General features: G+C 38.2%; 1 protein-coding gene across 1 annotated transcript in view; it reads right to left on the bottom strand.

Moving 5' to 3' along the window:
- PIK3C2B (phosphatidylinositol-4-phosphate 3-kinase catalytic subunit type 2 beta) overlaps window positions 1-21,147 on the bottom strand; it is a 1,063,900-nt gene that overhangs the window by 189,085 nt on the left and 853,668 nt on the right. Inside the window, exon 21 of the mRNA XM_044076750.1 lies at window positions 6,484-6,576. Coding sequence (XP_043932685.1) covers window positions 6,484-6,576 — 93 coding nt within the window. The remainder of the gene's footprint in view (window positions 1-6,483; window positions 6,577-21,147) is intronic.

Raw genomic sequence — 21,147 nt, 5'->3', positions numbered from 1 at the left:
TCGCTTCTTCCCTGATGTCAGTACAACAGGGGTATATAAAATGCAGCTGACGCCATTTTCTTTAGTTGTTCTTGCCCCAGATGTCAGGTGCCCCCAAAAATGTAGGCAATGCAAATTGCTAATAAACCATACCTAAGAAAAGCAATCAAAAACTTTCAGTTACCAGCAAATACTCCCCATAGGTAGCAAAGGGTAGAAGACTAAGGTACGTACCAGCAAGTAAGAGGGGAAGGAGGGAGGGTAAACTAGACTGCAGCAGTGTATACACACTAACATCTACATTTATGGTAGGTACAAAACTGTACTATGTTCATCGTGTTACACTGCTGCAGTCATTACACTTGGGTAGAATCCCAAAGTTGAGGTAGGGTGGCTGGTTCTATAAGGCATTAGGGGTAGCTATAAGGCCCTGCAGCACTGCAGTGGCAAAGCCAGCTCTGGATTTAGAGTAAAGAGGCAGATGGTAATGCTTGGTGAAGGTATGTACAGAACTCCAAGTTGCTGCTTCCAAAATGTCCTTGGTAGGTACTCCTCTGAGATAGGCAGTTGAAGAGGCTGTTGCCCTGGTGGAATGAGACCTAATGCTGTTAGGTACAGTTTTCCCATGGTGTGTATAGCAGAAACGTATATAGTGTCCTATCCATTTTGAAATGGTCTGTTTTGAAATGGCTTTTCCCTGTGCTCCTGCAGCATATGCTACAAGCAATTGCTTAGTTTTTCTGAAAGCTTTCGTTTTGTCCAAGTAGAAGCGTAACTGCCTGTGTATGTCCAAGGAATGCAGAAGTCTCTCTCCTTTATTCTGTGGATTTGGATAAAAAGTTGGCAAGTGAATAGTTTAGTTTAGAGTCACACTTGACACCACCTTTGGCATAAAAGTAGGGTTTGTTCTTAAAGACACCCTGTCTTGGTGGAAAATGATGAAAGGTTCCACTGCCATTACTGCCTGTAATTCTGAAACTCTTCATGCTGAGGTTATTGCCCAGAGCAGAACAGTTTTCCAAGAGACATATTTTAAATCTGCTGAGTTAGCTGGCTCAAAAGGAGGTAAAGTTAATTTTTCCAACACGAAGTTGAGGTCCCAAGTTGGAGTTGGTGCTCTATGGGGCAGTCTTATGTTTTTAGCCACTCTGAGGTACTGTTTTAGCAAAGGATTAGAAAAAATAGGTGGGTCCGTGTTGTAATGAGCAGAGATGGCAGAGGCGTGGATCTTGATGGATGAAAAGGAGAGGCCTTTGTCCAGCATCTCAGTTAAATATTGTAGTATCTGAAGAATATTTGGGGCAAGAGGGTCAAGGCTGTGAGCCTGGTTCCAGGCACAGAATCTCTTCCATTCATCTGAATAGGCTTTCCTGGTGCTCGGCCTTCTGGCCTCCAGAATGACATCCATAACAGCTTTGGAGAGAGGCATTGCTTGCTTGACTAAGGAATCTGCCATGCAGCCAGGTTTAAAGTCTTGGGCTGGCTGTGAAGTATCTGATTGTTGTGCTGAGTCAGAAGATGTGGGATTTGAGGCAAAATCCAGGATGGACCCTGTGCTAAATTCTTTAAGATTGGGTACCAGTGCTGGCGTGGCCAGTCTGGGGCAATCAGGATCATCTTTGGCTTTTCTTGCCTGGCTTTTATGAGTACCTTTGAAAGGAGAGGTAGTGGTGGGAAAGCATATACTTGTAGGTTTTTCCAGCTGAATGAGAGGGCATCCACTTTCCATGCTTGTGGGGGGTAAGTCCTTGTGCAGAATTTCTGTAGCTGGCAGTTCATTGGGGATGCAAACAGATCTATTTCCGGGCTCCACCATTTTTCTGTTATCATCCTGAGTATTTGTGGATGTAATTTCCACTCGTGCTTATCCATGATGTTTCTGCTTAAGTCGTCTGCCAGTGTGTTTTTCTCTCCTGGCAGGAATTGTGCTTGCAGATGAACTTGATAGGTTAGAGCTGTGTTCCACAAGGTCATGGCTTGTCTGCAGAGGGGATAAGAATGAGTGCCCCCTTGCTTGTTTATGTACCACATAAATGTGGTGTTGTCTGTCTTTAATAGTAGTTGTCCTGGATGCAGAAGGTCCTTGAAAGCTATAAGGACATTTTGTACAGCTAGCATCTCTTTTTGATTGATGTGAAGATGCCTTTGTTCTGCGGGCCACTTGCCCTGAATACATGTTCCTGCCATGTGTGCTCCCCAGGCGTAATCCGATGCATCTGTTGTCAGTGTTTGCCTGGCTGTGGGTTGAGTGAAAGGCTGTCCCTTGTTGAGGTGACAGGCTTGAGCCCACCACTGAAACTCCTATTGAAGGCAAGAAATTAGTGGTATTACTGTTTCCAAACTGTGACAGTGTTGAGACCAGACACTCTTTAGGTACCATTGCAGTTTCCTCATATGCAGTCTGGCATATGGAATTAGTAGTATGCAAGATGCCATGTAACCCAAGGCCTGCAGAATTGTTCTTGCAGGGAGTTGGGTCTTTGTTGCCATCAATTGAAAATATTGAGTCAGTTGTCCTTGCTTGCCTGGTGTGAGATAAGTCATCTGGGCCGTTGTATTTAAGCTGGCACCCAGGAATATTATCTCTTGTGAGGGCACTAGTTTTGACTTCTTTCATTTACTGTGTACCCTAGGCAACTTAATAACTTTCTTACAAACCAAATAAAACATATTTCCTTATAATTAGGAGGATCTTAATTCAGAAGCATCAGAGGGAACTGGATTTTTTGCTGAAGAAGCCTTTACCCCTTTGGGACCCTGGGAAATAGTTTTAGGGTCAGCAACAGGGCTTTTATAAAGAAATTTGTGAGAGTCAGGGACTCTGTAGTATCTGTCTGGCTTAACTGGAGCAGGAGGTAAAGAATCAGGATTTAAACTGGATTCAGAATACACATCATCCACAATATCTAACACTGGCAGAATAGCAAGGGGTCTGTGTTGAGGTAATAAAAGGAAATCTCTGAGCCTTTTCTTGGATTCTGAATAATCCTGGCCCTCCCAATGGAAATGCTCCCTCATGGTATGTAAGGTTTCCCCAAAGGAGTAGTCCTCTGGCGGAGAGGCTGAAGGAATTGATTCCTCAGCATCAGAATCCTCATAAGGGGGGTAAAGAGTATCCTAGGTCTGAGGATGAATCTGAAGAGATGGATACCTGGTTGGATGAGTCATAGTCTGCATCCTGTCTAGGCCTTTTATCAGGAGGGGGATGGGACCCCCTGATCAGAGTAATTAAGTCTTCGGCCAGTTTGAGCATTTGTTTCTTAGGCATGGAGGCCTGTCCTGGTGAATGCTGAAGTTGTTTTTTTGTTTTTAAGGGGGTTTTAGACTTAGCAGAAGATTTAATGGTTAACTGAGTAGGTCTGAAAACACCCTCTGAAGCTACGGGTTGTTCAGCTACTCCGGATCCCTCTGAAGAGATAGTCTTGGTAGGCTGTAAATCTGGTGTGTCCGAAGGCCCAGCCATCTCCACGTGGGAGTCAGAGGCGGCCTGTGGTTCTAAATTAGCGGTCGTCAGGGGCAGCGAAGGCCCTCGCTGAAAACCAGAGAACCGGCGACTGGCCTAGAAGAGGCTTCGTCGTCAGTTTTGGGCCTCGGATGTCTGTCCTTGTCTTTGCGCTTTTTGTGTATTCCGATCATCGGTAGTTCCAACAGCATGCTGTAATTGAATTTTCTGCCAAAATAATGTCAGGTAAAATCAAACCGACATTTAATAGTGCGCTTGTTAAACCTAGCACAAAGCCGACAACCTGGGACATCGTGGTCTGGGCCTAGGCATGGGATAAAATAAGAATGGAAATCCTTATGAGGTATTTGCTTCCCACAAGAAATACAGTTATTAACTTTTACTGACATCGGTCTGAGGCAAGAAAAAGTTTCCCCAACGGGATACTAAGCTTTGTAGAAGACTTCGGTTCTGGATTCGGAATGAAAATCGCAGGAGTCGGCCGACCGGCACTTGCGAACTTTTGCTTCGGGCACCACGTGGCAAGAAAGACTGAAGAAAATGGCGTCAGCTGCATCTTATATACCCCTGTCGCACTGACGTCAGGGAAGAAGCGACAGCAACCAACGCCGGACCAAGACTTTGGAACTCAGGCCGACTGAGGGACCGCCTGACGGCAGGATAACCCAAGTGTAATGACTGCAGCAGTGTAACATGATGAACTTCATCCATGTCTTGTGGCAAGATGAGAAAAAGGAGTACTTATTTTTATCAGAATCAGCAAATTTAGTTGGTCTGAAAGGTCATATCTTTGCATTAAATCTAGAATAGATAAGGCTGCTTTCCCATCTTTATAATAAGTATTAGCTGTTTTTACATTTTAAGATTTAATATTACAATCCAGTTACCCCAAAATGATTTAGCTTGTATCATACTTGCTTAATAAATTATATATTTTTGATAAGTCAAATTGATTGGAACAAGGAGTGTAAAGATTAACTATAATTCTTTAATCTTACACTTAATGTAACACCACCTCCCTTCACTATCAAAATTTCTATCTGTAATAGTGCCTGAGAATTGTTTATCCATCACTATTCCCACTCCAGCACTTTTAGTGCTGGCCCAAGCTCTAATTATATTTTTAATCCATTTTTCCTTAAAATTTTGCCATTGTGAGTTGAGCATGTGGGTTTCTTGGATTAATAATATTTGGGCTTCTGATCTGTAGGCTAAATGTAAGAATAGCTTCCTTTTGCATGATAATTGAAGCCTGTTTATCTTCTGGCTTTGAAACATTAAATTCATAAATGTTACTGTTAGAAAGAATATAAGAAACTGAAAAAGTTGCGACATTTCCCTGTCTTGAAAAGACTGAACTATATTGATTATGTTATAGTAGTATTATAAACTAATAGGGAAGTTACTAATTCTAATGTGATTCGTATTTGTGCTTGTGAGTAATACAGATACACTAGTAGTGATGCACTGAGAAGCCCTAAGAAAAAGTTACTCTCAATAACATCACAGTATGTATAGTTTTAAACATACTTCTCAGTCATATATTATGAGTTATTTTGGGAAACCGTTATCATGGATCTGTTTATATCCTGTGCATTTCCTATTTTTTGCAAGCAATAAACCTTATTTTATAATTATGATTTTGGATCAGTGACAGGATGATAAGCTGATTTGAATAAATATTCCCTGAATTAAAAAAAATTTTTATTTGTGATCTTAACTTAAAAATGTCCAAAGCCAATGACAGTGTTAAGGGTTTACTCATAAGCATATCTGCATCTTGGATAAAAATTAGAAAGGTTCAAGCCCTTTACTAGATCTTTCAGATGAAATTCCAGTATTAACAGTACAATGTAAGGAAGTACAGTACAGGAGGAGATGCTACAATACAGAATAAAGAGGTACAAAGTAGTTTCCAGGAGATGTAGTATGGATGAGGAGGTACAGTGCAGGATAAGGTAATTTAGTGCATGATAAAGATGTACACTGTGTAGAATAAGGTAAAGTGTGCAAAACAAGGCATTACTGTACAGAGTAAGTAGCTAACTGCAAGGTAATGATCTGTAACATGATAAGGCAACACAGTGCAGGCTCTGCATTGCATGAGAAGGAGCTACAGTGTGGCATAATGTGGCACAGTGAATGATAAAAATGGTACAGTACAGAATAGAGAGCTGTAGTCCAATATAAGAATGTACAGTACAGGTGAAAATCATTTGCAGTACAACACATGGCTATATAGTCCAAAATAAAGAAATACAGTTTGGGACCAGGAGATAGTATTCAAGATTATGAGGCATTTTGTGGGATAAAGTGGTACAATGCATTGCAAGATGATACATGACTGGCCAAAGAGCTGCAGTTTGGGATCTGGAGAGACAGTGCAGGATCATGAGGCACATTGCTGGTTACAGAAGTACAATGCTGGACATGTAGCTACAGTTCAGAATCAGGAGATGTTGTACTGGATCAGGAAGTACACTGTAGAATAAGGTAATACGTTTCTGGATATGGCATCATAATTCAGGCTCAAGAGACAAAGAGTAGGATTATGAGGTACAGTGCATTACAAGGTGGTACACTGCAAGATAGAGAGTAGAGTACAGGATAAACTGGAGAGTGGGATAACAGAGTGCTTCTTCATGAGGTTCCATGTCAAGTCTTAAACCAGTGGTTCATTTGCTCTGCCTAGTTTCTTGGATGTAAAATAAAACCTATGGTATTTCTTGAGAAAAGGATAAATCAGGTGAATCCTTCTAGGTACCTTCTGTAAACTTCTTTCAATAAAAACATCACCATAAGATTAACATTGGTTTATCAACCATCTCTTCATTTACAATAGGCAGAAAAGTTTTAGCATTACAGTCAAAATGTTTCTTTGCATTTTTTCAATGCACTGTAAAATGGCTTTAAATGCCTCATATAATGTTCCTGCCTTCAGGATAATATGCTCTGCATAACTATCTACAATTAGCATTATTAATCATCCTTAAACCATCACTCCTGATCAGTGTTTTTTTATATATTAATTTGAGCAGTACCTTAAAAATCACATTGATATTGTCTCCCAATGGATCGGCATTGATGAATGACAACTTCAGAGGAACTGCATTCGAGTTGAAGTATGAGCAGCCCTGTAAGAAAAGCATGACATTTAGTAATATTCAGTGTTATTATGTGGATAATGTTTGCACACTATTAAAATATGGTGCTACTAGCTCACAGAACCACAATAAAATCTGGAATATCACAGATGGCAAACTTCATTTGGGCCAAGTATTTGTATGTGACCTTAGCCAACTCACAGACATCAGAACTATTCAGTTATACACCATGCATACCAATATATATTATTAGGTATTTCAGAACATAAATTACCATGACACAAAAAAAGGAATCCTGAAATAACAACTAATCAGGCATGGATATAATTATTCATAGCCTTCTTTATGCTGACAAACTCCCCTAACTATTGTACCCTGAGAAAACAACCTTGAAATTCAAGAGAAACCACTACAAATGTTATACAGAAGTCTCTCTGCCCCCCCCTCCACCACCACCACCATACTCCTCTCAGCTCTATGCAGGGACTGCCTACTTATCATTACCACATACTTAATTCACACCTACATAGCACACCATGAATGAAATGCTATGAATTAAAGTACTTCACAACCCCCACAAACTTTAATGTTTCCACTGTGACATCACACAGCCAAGAAGCAATACAAAGTTTAAAAACCTCCAGATAACTATAAAACAGTCTAAAAACTCTGTTCTGGAAATGTTCATTTAAAGTTAAAAGTTATTAGAGGGATCAGTGTGCAGACTTTGAACAATCTGATAAAGTAAATGATACACAGATTGCAGAGCAAAGTAAATAAGAAAGTACTATAAAAAAAATCAGGTTATCTATAAAGGGTGTGGCAGTCCTGCACCAAACCAGAGAATTTATCTGTCATAGTTTAAGGTTAAAATAAATGAAAATATTTCATTGTTTACAGAAAAATTATGGAACAAAGTAGTGATTAATACAGACAAATCAACTTCAGTTACAAATAGACTTTTATTAGAGGACATGACTGCAGTTTTGTCAGGATTTAAAGGGTCAAAGATTACAGCAGCCAACATTTCTAGTGGTAACAGCTTCATACTAGGTATGGACATGTTATCAATGTATGCCAAACCATACTGTATGCTAAAAAAATCAGTATGGTAAAAATCAATTTAATATTTTTAGTGACATTTTATACAGTTACAGTTGTTACTATTTAATCCTTGCAGCATTTAGCAGTACTGAAAAATGAAATGATGTCAGCTAAAAAAACGGCTATGGTAAGACAGTGAGTGGAGTTTCACAGACAGAACAGTATGTTAGGACCTGAGGGTCACGACAGCAAGCGCAGAAAGTTCAACAGTTAATATTAATTTTATAGAGGTGCAGAAATGCAAAAAAATGTTGAAATAGTAATACAGTGTTAAATTACTACTTTAGTTTCATTTGAGGTTATGACAGAAAAAAAACAATGCCACTGAGGTTTCCGTTTGATTTAATAATAAAGTTACTGCCTTTCCATTTCACTGTAGTACATTATCAGTTCAGTTAGACTTGCAAGAATGTATTAGTAACATTAGTTTAGTTAACAATAGTACATTATTAGTTTGCTTACAAATTTACAAGAATGTATGTTTATTTCATGGAGAAAAATATAAATAAAGTCAGGACAACAAGCAATGTATTTATTAGTTACATTGGTTTAGTTCACTATAGTATATTATCAGTTTGCTTACAGACTTTCAAAAATTTATTAGCAGCATATGTTTATTTCATGCAGAAAAAATGTAAATAAAGTCAGGGCAACAAGCAATACTATCAGTTTATAATTGTTAAATCTGTAAATGTTATTTTAAGGACCTGATACTGTTTTTTTTTTTTTTTTTTTTTTTTGTGCTTTGCAGGAAATAATTTCTAGGAATGATTTTAAATACAGTCAAAAATATTATTCACCCAGCCTTGCACAAAAGATGAAAAAATGGAGGTTTGAAGGACTTAAGACAGACTGCTACATGTGGACATTACAAATACCCTCCAATACCTCAGCAGCGACTGGGACAATGCAGAGTAAGGCCTAAATTTGGCAAGAGCTGTGGTGCACAACTCAACTATCTATAGAAAATATGTTTTAGTTACTTCTCCAATGTTTATGTAAATGTTCTCATGTTTTCAAGCAATTGTATAACAGCACTACTTTTAAGTTTATGTTTTTATCTATGTTCAGACAATACTGACTAAAAAAGGTATTAATAGTTTACTTTTCAGAATATAACATTTGCCAGTTTTCAGTTATGCTTTTATCTGTGTTTAGGTAACACCGGCAAAAAATATTTCTTTAGTATTAGTTTAGAATAGTCTAGAAATAGTTTCCAGAATATACACAGCTATTTCAAATGTTCAGTATAAGTATGTATCACTTTCATGTAAATTTCAGTCAAATTTCAGAATATAACAATGTAAATGTCAGTCAAGTTTCAGAATATGACATTCATACTTGGTTATGAGTTCAAGTGTAGTACATTTCAGTCAGATTTCAGAATGTAACATTCATACTCAGTTGCAACATGCAATTATATAATGCTTCACATGATTCAGTCATTAGTTTAAGGATAAAGAGACAGAATTATTTGTGACAGTCTTGTTAAAATAAGTTATCTAAAGAATATGTAGAAATAGTTATTCAATATACTCAAGGCATAACAGGGCAAGCTTAATTTGTTAATTTACAGATTACAGTGCACTTAATACATAATTATTGTACAACAGTCAGAAAGTTAAAAGGACACTGACAGAGCATGCAAAGGTACAGCTCTGAAATACAGAGAGCATAAATTTTTAAAAAACACTATTACAGCTCTTAAATATTTACAGGATATTTAAGACATGAATTTAAAAGGCAGACATACATTACAGCACATAAAATTAAAAAGGTAAATAAAATAATTAAATTTTATTTATTTACTTTTATTTTACATTTGTTGACCGGGATAGTCCGTCTGGGTGTGAGCCCATTTTCAGCAGAGGCCCGGGGAGAAAAGCTCCAATAAAACAAGAACAACAATGACAGGGTACAGTGTCAGTTTTACATAGAATTTAACATACCAGATCAGTCAAGGCCCAGGTTAACAACGACCGCCACCAGTACTGTTAGCCAACAGGGTGCTGGCGGAAATTGGGCTACTGTTGGCCGAAGGAGAAGAGGAGGGCGAAGGCATGCCTGAAGGCAGGAAGAGAGGAGGAAGGTTAGGAGTGTAGCAGTGAGGGTAGGAACTTTGAATGTTGGCAGTATGACTGGTATAGGAAGAGAGCTAGCTGATATGATGGAGAGAAGGAAGGTTGATATATTGTGCGTGCAAGAGACCAGATGGAAGGGAAGTAAGGTCAGGTGTTTAGGAAACGGGTTCAAATTGTTCTATCATGGTGTGGATGGCAGGAGAAATGGGGTAGGGGTTATACTAAAGGAACAATATGCCAAGAGTGTTTTAGACGTGAAGAGAGTGTCTGACAGAGTGATGTTTATGAAGCTCGAAACTAATGGTGTAATGATGAATGTTGTTAGTGCATATGCTCCACAAGTTGGGTGTGCGATGGATGAGAAAGAGAAATTTTGGAGAGAGTTGGATGAAGTTGTGGTGCGTGTACTCAAGGGTGAGAGACTAGAGATTGGAGTGGACTTTAATGGGCATGTTGGTGAAGTGAACAGAGGGGATGAGGAAGTGATGGGTAGGTATGGTGTTAAGGAGAGGAATGAAGAAGGTCAGATGATTGTGGATTTTGCAAAAAGGATGGACATGGCTGTGGTGAATACGTATTTTAAGAAGAGGGAGGAGCATAGGGTGACATACAAGATTCGAGGAAGATGCACACAGGTGGATTATATCCTATGTAGGAGGGCCAGTCTGAAGGAGATTGGAGACTGTAAAGTGGTGGAAGGGGAAAGTGTAGTTAAGCAGCATAGAATGGTGGTCTGTAGGATGATGTTGGTGGATCAAGAAAAGGAGGAGGAGTGTGAAAGCAGTGCCAAGGATTAAATGGTGGAAGTTAAAAAAGGGTGATTGTGAAGTGGAGTTTAGGGAAGAGTTAAGACAGGCACTGGAAGGCAGTGGAGAGTTACTGAATAGCTGGGTAACTACAGCAGAACTAGTAAGGGAGACCGCTAGAAAGGTGCTTGGTGTGACATCTGGACAGAGGAAGGAGGACAAGGAGACCTGGTGGTGGAATGAGGAAGTACAGGAGAGTATACAGAGGAAGAGGCTGGTGAAGAAGAAGTGGGATTGTCAAAGAGATGAAGAAAGTAGACATGAGTATAAGGAGATGAGGCGCATGGCAAAGAGAGAGGTGGCAAAAGCTAAGGATAAGGTGTATGGAGAGTTGTATGAGAGACTGGACACTAAAGAGGGAGAAAAGGACCTGTACCAACTGGCTAGACAGAGGGACAGAGCTGGGAAAGATGTGCAGCAAGTAAGGGTGATAAAGGATAGTGAGGGAAAGGTACTCACAAGAGAGGAGAGTGTGTTGAGTAGATGGAAAGAGTATTTTGAGAGGCTGATGAATGAAGAGAATGAGAAAGAGAGAAAGTTGGAGATAGAGAATCAGGAAGTGAAACAGATTAGCAAGGAGGAAGTAAGGACAGCTATGAAGAGGATGAAGAATGGAAAAGCTGCTGGCCCAGATGACATCCCAGTGGAAGCATGGAGGTGCTTAGGAGAAATGGCAGTGGAATGTTTAACTAGATTGTTTAATGAAATTTTGGAAAGACAGAGGATGCCTGTGGAGTGGAGAAAAGTGTTTTGGTACCTATCTTTAAGAATAAGGGTGATGTGCAGAGCTGCAGTAACTACAGAGGGATAAAATTGATCAGTCACAGCCTGAAGTCATGGGAGGGAGTAGTAGAAGCTAGGTTAAAAAGGGAGGTATGATTAGTGATCAGCAGTATGGTTTCATGCCAGGAAAGAGCACTACAGATGCGATGTTTGCTCTGAGAGTGTTATTGGAGAAATACAGAGAAGGTCAGAAGGAGTTGCATTGTGTCTTTGTAGACTTGGAGAAAGCATATGACAGGGTGCCTAGAGAAGAGTTGTGGTATTGTATGAGGAAGTTGGGAGTGGCACAGAAGTATGTAAGAGTGGTACAGGATATGTACGAGGGTAGTGTGACAGTGGTGAGGACTGCAGTGGGAGTGACAGATCCGTTTAAGGTGGAGGTGGGATTACATCAAAGATCAGCTCTGAGTCCTTTCTTATTTGCAGTGGTGATGGACAGGTTGACAGATGAGATCAGACAGGAGGCCCCGTGGACTATGATCTTTGCAGATGACATTGTGATCTGTAGTGAGAGTAGGAATCAGGTTGAGGAGACTCTGGAGAGGTGGAGATATGCTCTAGAGAGCAGAGGAATGAAGGTCAGCAGGGCTAAGACAGAATATATGTGTGTAAATGAGAGGGAGGGTAGAGGAATGGTGAGGATGCAGGGAGTAGAGTTGGTAAAGGTGGACAAGTTTAAGTACTTGTGATCAACAGTTCAGAGTAATGGTGAATGTGGAAGAGAGGTGAAGAAGAGACTACAGGCAGGGTGGAATGGGTGGAGAAGAGTGTCAGGAGTGATTTGTGACAGACGGGTACCAGTAAGAGTGAAAGGGAAGGTCTACAAGACAGTAGTGAGACCAGCTATGTTATATGGGTTGGAGACAGTGGCATTGACAAAAAGGCAGGAGTCAGAGCTGGATGTGGCAGAGTTAAAGATATTAAGATTTGCACTGTGTGTGACTAGGATGGATAGGATTAGGAATCAGTATATTAGAGGGTCAGCTCATGTTGGACAGTTTGGAGACAAAGCAAGAGAGACGAGATTGTGTTGGTTTGGACATGTGCTGAGGAGGGATGATGGGTATATTGGGAAAAAGATGCTAAGGATGGAGCTGCCAGGTAAGAGGAAAAGAGGAAGGCCTAAGATAAGGTTTATGGATGTGGTGAGAGAGGACATGCAGGCGGTTGGTGTGACAGAGCAAGATGCAGAGGATAGGAAGAAATGGAAAGAGATGATCCACTGTGGCGACCCCTAATGGGAAAAGCCGAAAGATGATGATGATATACATACATACATATTCTTTTTTTTTTTTTTGAGGGCAGGGGTCCATCTTTAGTTGATCATTTGAGTATACTTTAATACGTGTACATATGTATACCAACTCAAGTTAATATAATATATGGATATTTTGCTTCAAGGCCAGTTCTAAAGGTGTCCCCCCTCTAGTGCCGATTTCAATTAGTCTTCAGAAAATAGCCATCATGCATGATAGGCTATATAATAAAAAATGGACTAAACAGTGCAATGTTTGAGTATTTAAATCTGTGGACAACAGGAAAAGGTTTTATTTGCAATAGAGAGAGACATCACGGTACAATAAGTCACCAGTTCATAAGGTAGGAAAGACAGGCAACAGACAGCAAAATTTTACCATTACAGCATATAGAAATAGGAAAAATAGGCAGGGTTAACAGTTTATACTCTGTCTACCTTAACTAATGACTCACAGAAACAGGTTAAAAATGTGTCCCCATGCTGTTTCTGGAACAGCAGGGTTAAAAAAAATTACCTGGCCTAATCAGTTTAGAAACCACAGAATTAAAAGACACTGATTTTCAACATAATGTGCAGGTTTTAAATATATCACACATACATCAGAACTTAGAATTAAAGACTCTAAAGACTACAGATCTAGGTAATGGGGTAATCGCTGGAGAAGGTATATTTCCTGCATATGGAGCTGTTAAAGCTACTCAGAAATTAAATAAATTAGCCACATTGCTGGAAGTATTAGCTAACAATACCTTTAAAACCATAAAGGACATCATTGCACATATACAGATTATAAGTAAAGTGGCATAAAGCCTGTACATCAAATCAGTTTACATTAGCTAGTAAAACAAATATAATATACATGTAAAATAGCTACAAAAGAAGGTCCCTGTAAAGTTTTGTCAGGGACCTGAGGAAATCTGTTAGACTGAGAGCTTGCATTTTAAAGTAACTGTTAGGCATAATATAAAATAAATGGTAAAACAGGCCTAAAAATATAATGTCAGACTTGTGTTTCAATTATGCATACAGTTCAGGAAAAGACTGTTCAGTAAAAGGAAAAAGATAATCTTGCTGGCTAAGCATGAAGTGTAGAAATATAGAAATATAGAATGTTCCTTTCTCAAGGAAAAGATATGTGCACTTGCAATTTAATTCTAGATAAGAATATACTGTGAGACACATGCAAGACAAGGCTTGGAAACCAAGACTAAAGAGGTGTATAAAACATTACAGGGTTTTAGTATTATTATTACACTATACTTCGAACATGGTCAGGGAAGTCAGTAAAGTAAGCATTTGGACTGATATATAAAATGGTCTTTACAGTACAGACACTCAAGCCTGAGTACAGAAGTCCGGTCAAATATCCATACTATTTAGGAGGAAAAGACTGTTTCAATTGATATTATTCAGGAGAATCAGAATATGCATGTAGAAACTTTGGATATATTTATCAGCATTGTTATTGTTATCCACCATTCCAGAATTTCTGCAGCCTGCTATTGTTTATCAGCATTGTTATTAAAGACAGTATTTGGACATTAACATCTAATAAAATATTGTTAACTGAACTACAGTGTGTGCAGACTTGATTGTGAAAGTACAAAAAGACTTGCCTTGTAAAGGAGAGACCAGCACCTGTTCAACACAAATTAGGGTAATCAACAGAGAGAGACTTTAATTCCAGTCTCATTTTAGTTGTTTCTAGTTAATTCCAATATATTAGCGTCTTATCAATTCTTACAGCTACACAGCACACCATGAATGAAATGATAAGAATTAAAGTACCTTTCAGTACTATGGGTGTGATATTTTTATGTCCAGCTCACTCCATGAAAAAGATGTGAGCCCAAGTCATCATCTACCAGACAAATTGAAACAGCTCTCTCCCTAGTCATGTGCCACTCCACAAGAATGTACACAGATCAGCTGAACTAGTGCCTGGCATCTAGTTCACCAAGTGTATGGATAAAAGTCTGAACTTCACAATATGAGTGACAGTTTTTCCCCCACTGTGAAACACGTAGAGGCATTTCTCTCCCTTAACCCTTCTTGTAAGCAAATTTAACTATTGGATCATACAGACTCTGCCTGCAATAAGAAGTTTGGTGTATCCAAACTGCAACCTGAATTTTTGATTTCTAAGAATAACTGAACATTTGATAGCCCTACAAATGTAAGCAAGCATGCTCTGGATTTTAATGCACATAGTTTGGAATCATTCTTAAAGGCTGCTGCCATTTCAGCCTAATTTTCAGGAGACATACACTTATATCAAACAGCACTTTCCAATTGTTATCGGTTGTTGTTTTTATACAGTTCTTAGAAATGGTAAAAGAAGTAAGGCTTCTATTTTTGTGGCCCACCCAGACATAGAAAAACATACATTTTGTTAATAATATTTTTACAACTATAAAAGAGAAAGGAGCAATTCTAATATCAAACAATTTCTAAACTAAAGTTAATCATGAAAAGAAACAGTACAGTAGTATATTGCTTACCACAAGTAATGCAAGAAAATGATTCTAAATATCTTGCTCAATCTATTGCAAGTATAACTGGAATATATCCCATTTTGTCAATATTTCTCATTAACAGAACTCCTACAACACGTGATGCAGTATTATGGAGAAACCCAAGCAAATTTATCATACTTGTCTTGCATACATCTAAAGTAGCAATTAATAAACAGAGTTATTAATTTATATTTGACTCTGTCAAAATATAACTAAACAAATAGCACACACATCTGTGTGTATTTTTTTTAAATTGTACTTATTTATTGCACTTGTTTACGTTGGTGGTGCCGCAGTAGCATTGTCGCCTCACAGTAAGATGTTGTCCTGTTCAATTCTCAGCTAGAGCGTCTTCTGTGGGGAGATATGTGTAAATGGACGTACCTTCATTGAATGTTGTGCGTCAGGCCTGGCAACTCGGCACGTAAAAATCTACTGCCAATCATTAGCGGACCAGAGTTCTGCTGCGGCGACCCCTAACCAGGAAAAGCCGAAAGACACAACAACAACAACAATTGCACTTGTTTACCAGTATAGTCTATATGGGCCCTTTTCAGCAGAGGCCCAGGGAAAAAAGCCCCACAGTTAAAGGAAACAGAGTTAAAATACGTAAAGCACAAATATCTATATTTCAAGAAATACAGCTGATGTACAAATACAGTAAGATTAAATATATATAAATGTATATGTGTATAAGTATATATTGCACATAGTAAATGTATACATATTATAAAGACAGTTCTGACAGAAGCAAAAATATTCAAAGTTTAAGTACAATATTACAAACATGCAAAAATATTCGCACTTAAGTACTATTTTACAAGCTTGCAAGCAGTTGAGCAAAGGGAAAGAGGTGTCAAAGATGATAGGATGAGAACAGCTGTAGATGCATGAAGGCTGCCCTGGATAGAATAGTTAAGTAAAACAGAAAAGATAAGACCCTGCTAACTGAGCAAATAGGAAAGAGTACAGTACAAGAAAGGTGAGCAGCAGTAGAGTTCTGCAGGACTAGGATTTGTTTCAGTATGGAGTACAGCATGAGCACAGCCAGCAGCACATAAGGTAAAATGAGTTTTGAAGGTTTTTATTTTAGATGTTTCAGAAAAAGCGATAAAGTTCCATTGTCTGGCGACAAAGGAGGAGTACAGGGAACTGCCAGTGGCATTTACATTAAATATTAAAATGAATAACTTCTACATAAACTGAAGAAATCTGACTGGGGAATAATGCTGGAGGATGTTTTATTGGGATTGATACAGGAGGTTATGAGTGAGAGAGGGAGAGTGACTGAGCCTTTTAACGGAGGCCAGTAAAGTTGTTTAAGTGCAATGCAATGGTGGGTTCTGTATGCTGCATTTCTGTGAATTTGTGTAATATGGAAGACTTGGAGATGGGTTAAGGAGGGCAGGAAGGAAACAGGTAGAAGCAACATATTTTTTAGCAGAGTCAAGTAAGGTTTGATCCTGTAAGGGGCACCAGGTTTTTGGTACATTTTTTACAGCCTCATTTATGTGATGGTCATATTTTAGCTTGTCACTGATTACGACAACCAAGGAGCTTTTAAGGGATATTAAGTTTGATTTCTGGGTTGTTGGAAGAGGTTATGTTAAAGCATTTTTTCTCCTCAGCTAAACATTTGGAAGCTAACAAGATTAACTTCGATTTCTTAAGACTTAATAATAGTTTTTGGATAGTGAGCCAGCCTTCGACACAAGTAAGGGATCCCTGGGTGGAGCATTTGTAGATTTTATATGGTATTAACAGAGCAGATCATCTGGGAGCCCCTGGTGTATTCTACAATGATGCATGCTCACTAGAAGACTGATGGTTTTTTACAAAAATATACTGAAAAGTAGGGAACCAAAGATGGACCTTTGGAGAGCACCTACTGATGCACGGAGAAAGGAACCGATGTAATGTTTCTATTTAACTACTTAATACCTACTGGACAGGTAGTTTCAAGCCAGGAGATAGAGGTACTGTTGAGAACTAGAGAGGACAGTTGCAGAAGTACTTTTGTATGACAACCTGTGTTGAAGTTGTTTTTATACAGATCAAGGAAATTAGCAGAAATGAGACAACCATTATTTCTGTTTGGCAAAACTGAGGACAGCTGTAGTTGTACTGTGAAAGGCCGCCAGTCATGTGTTGAGGTTATTTTCAGTAATGTACTTCATTAGTTGAGACTGGACACATTTTCTGGTATTTTAGATGAAGGGGAGGTAATTGCTATTGGTCTCTAGTTGAACTGTTTTGAGGAGCTGCCTTTGTGTATAGGGTAGGATAAATTTGTTTTTGGTTATGGAGTTGTTTGTATGAATAGAGACGAGATAAACTAGTGTGCCGGCTTGGATTTTAATATACTTTCAGGGAGCTTGTCAGGAGCCAGAGTGGGAGTTTTCATTTTCAATTTTTGGTAGAGTTGAAAATTGGTTGAAGGGAAAAGGTTTTGTTCTGGCAAGCTTGGTTTACATACTGTGGGTAGGATATGTGACAGATTTTATAAAGCGGATATTAAATGATGAGGCCGCTTTATCAGATTGTGACTGTAGAGATGGGGATTGGTGGGATATATGACTGGGTTTATGAAGTTATTAGTGGAAGACCAAAAAACTCTAAAGATATCTTAGATTTTTTTTTTTGGCCGTGTTTCTAAGATGTCTGAAGGCGTGAGGGTTTTTTTCAGTGCTGGCACTTTGTCATGCCTTCCATGCTTAATTAATTATCAGCTGATGCTCATACATTAAAGTGCTGTCACACAGGTCTACAAAGTCTTAGAAAAACCTAGAATTTAATTTATTAAACTTTAATAGTTGGGCTTGGAAAACCAGCAAATTCATTCCAAAAAGGTGAATTAGTGAGCTGGGACAGACTGGTGGTACAACTGAATTTTTTTTTACTGCAGCCATGGTTAGTGTGCAACAAAAAAATAAAGCAGAATTAATGCAAGCAACTGTAACACCAACAGTTGCAGGGGCCTGAATGTGTGTTTCTTGTAGAGGTTTTTGCATGCTTCTGTCAGCAGTGAAATGAAATACATTATAGTCGTTATTATTTACATATACATTCATTCCCTTAATTAAAATCTGACATCTCAGCTGTATTCTATAAGGAAAGTGCTATAAGTTTGTCTATCTGTCTCTGTGGGGGAGGATAATTGTAATAGTTTGCACTTTTACTGGTCCTGAAGGTAATGAGCTAAAATATATTTCTACAGCTACTATTTACATGTTTGTTTATTTGGCCACAGACATCTGAATTGTACACCATCAATACAATGGCTTTATATTAATGCACAAGTGTGTGTGTGTTTAATTATTTATGTGTGTGTGTGTGTGTGTGTGTGTGTGTGTGTGTGTGTGTGTCTGTCTGTCTTTCTATATATGTGTTTACAAGAGTCTATGCCTCTGTATCTATTTGTGTTTATATATATATATATATATATATATATATATATATATATATATATGTGTGTGTGTGTGTGTGTGTGTGTGTGTGTGTGTGTGTGTGTATTTCAAATACTTATATAATTTAAATTTTGGATATAAAATACCTCCGCCAACAATAAGTTCATATCCTACAGAGACTCCGAAACATGAGGTATAAGAACTATTTTACATCAAAAATATAAAATAAATAATACACATACTGCTAAACAACAGCTAGCTTAACAGACAGCCTGATTTTTAAAGTGTAATAATACCTTCCAGAGCAGACATTATAAAGAAATATTTTAACCACCTTTATTAAATTATCACTTAAGACACATGCAAGCATATATCAACAAAAGAGAAAACAAACCATTTTAACATTTTCCATTTAAATACAAAATATATATCACATATATTTCCTTTGCCACAATAGTTAGTCAACATTACAAACAATTCTGGACTCCTGCCTTCCCTTAAACCTCACTCTTCCTCCTGATTATTATGCATGCATTGTTCCCAGAATTTCCATTTACTTCTATGTAATTTTCTCATTTCCTTTTCTAAAGATCCCTCTTTCAGTTCTTTTATCTGTTTTTTATACAGCTGGTGTAGACTTTGATTTCCATTTTCTGTAACTGCTTTTTTGGAGGCCAAAATTAAAAGTAAGCCGTTACTAAGTCTAGGCAATTCAAATCCTGTATACAGGCTCAAAAGAATGATTTCCTTGCTTACAGCCATCTGCTCATGGAATATTTCTGGCAGAGTACTCTGTAGGGAATTTTTAAAATCTGTTAACTCATTACAATCCCAAAACATATGTTTCCAGTAACCTATTTCTTCTCCAACTCACCTCCATTATTTGCCATCTACCCAAGGAAAAATTCTTTGATATCTGATGGAGTATAAAAATATGTATGCAAGCACTTCCAAGCAAAGATCCTAAACCTTCTGGACTTGGTTGCATACTTGGGAGCCATACATATGTCCTCCTATAGTTTTCCTGTAAATTGCTTTTCCTAGTATCTCTTCCCAATCTTTTCTAACTTCCTCAGATTGGTTCCTATAGTTAACATACAATATTTTATATGCCCTACTAATATACTTTTCCTAACAGCTGCTTCTGTTCTAGATACAACTAACAACTCAACCGCAACAGGTCTTTCATTTAAAATCCCCCTATCCTTTTCTCTTTGCCTGTACTCTGAGATCACGCCTTGGTAAGGAAGGCAGTCTCTAACCCGCAATCCAAATGTCATCTTGGCCTAATTACCTTACAAACTCTTTTTCTGCAGCCATGCAAATAAACTGGGTTAGTGCTGAGGATAAGATAACTGCTCCGTACTGAAGATGGTAAAGGTATTGGGTTGAGAGTCTTATGACATTCTAGTTAGGTTATTGAATTCCTACAAGAAACATCTGGAGTTTCCCAGCTCTGCTACTTGCACATGTTTCAAAACACTGACTTGTTCTGGTTTCATCAGCAAATGTTTCAGCATTGATTTTAACTTTTATATTATTATTCATTATCTTAAGACTGCACTCTGATATGGCTCACTGGCAAATGCTAATGCATGTGAGATGTTCTTACACAATTGCAGTCGTACATGGCTGAAACCTCCCAAATGCAATCAGCATTCAGGACTAAATACTTACAGGAAAAAGGCATTTTTGCAAGGGGCAATGTGGTGAGGCTGCACTCCACACCCTTGTTTCTTACATATACCAACTCTGTGTTACACCATCAAGGAGAAGGAGAAATCCCATTTTACTACAAATTCATCCATCTGAGGGAAAAGAAGACATGCAGCACACCAGTGACTGCATAATAACAACTTTCATTCCTCTCTGTTAAATTTGTATTTTGTCAGGCTGATTTGCGGGCTACACAGGGTTGCTTTGTAATGGAGATGATCCAACTAGTAGGGTTTTCTTTTCAACACTTTTGCTTTTACAAGGTAGAGTAAAACTCCACTCCAATCTTAAAACCATGTAAAAGGCAAAAAAATGAAGCTGTAGCAGTTAGCCTTTTAAGTCTTTTAATGAAACACTGTTAAAAACATTAAGCGCTTTCGTCCGAACTGGACTTCCTCAGAATGAATGATCAAATGCCATTTACTCATCTTATAAATACTAATGCAAACTACCATAAATCACATCTCACTGGATGACAACAATGTCAACTAAATTAATTAGAACAACTGAAGTAAAAAAAACAACCCGTATCAAATTCTTAAAGTGACACATGACTTACCACTATTGAACACTACAAAAAGAAATGTCAGATACTAACTCAATAACAAAAACAGTAAACAACCTTCCACAGTTTTAAAACTTACACAATATGGAATACTAAAAAAAGCTGTTTCAATTCGTACCCACGAACTGATCATACAAATGCTAGATAAAACACAACCAATTGAAAAAGCTTATTCTATGAATACATTTAAATATACTGAGAAGACTTGAAGAGCAACACTGAACCTATGGAGGTCATTTCATTTAGACCAAGCCCATTGGTAGAATCAAACTTAAGTTGCCACTTCAGGTCATTCCATTCAAGACCATCCTTCCATGGACCCCCCCACTAATGTCATCAATGCTACCTAGAATATAAAACTTAAG

The sequence above is a fragment of the Protopterus annectens genome, chromosome 7.part0 (genome assembly GCF_019279795.1).
Source record: "Protopterus annectens isolate FY-2018-M chromosome 7.part0, PAN1.0, whole genome shotgun sequence".
NCBI lineage: Eukaryota > Metazoa > Chordata > Ceratodontiformes > Protopteridae > Protopterus > Protopterus annectens.
The sequence above is the reverse complement of the archived record's forward strand: the minus strand, read 5'-3'. Positions and strand labels throughout refer to the sequence as shown.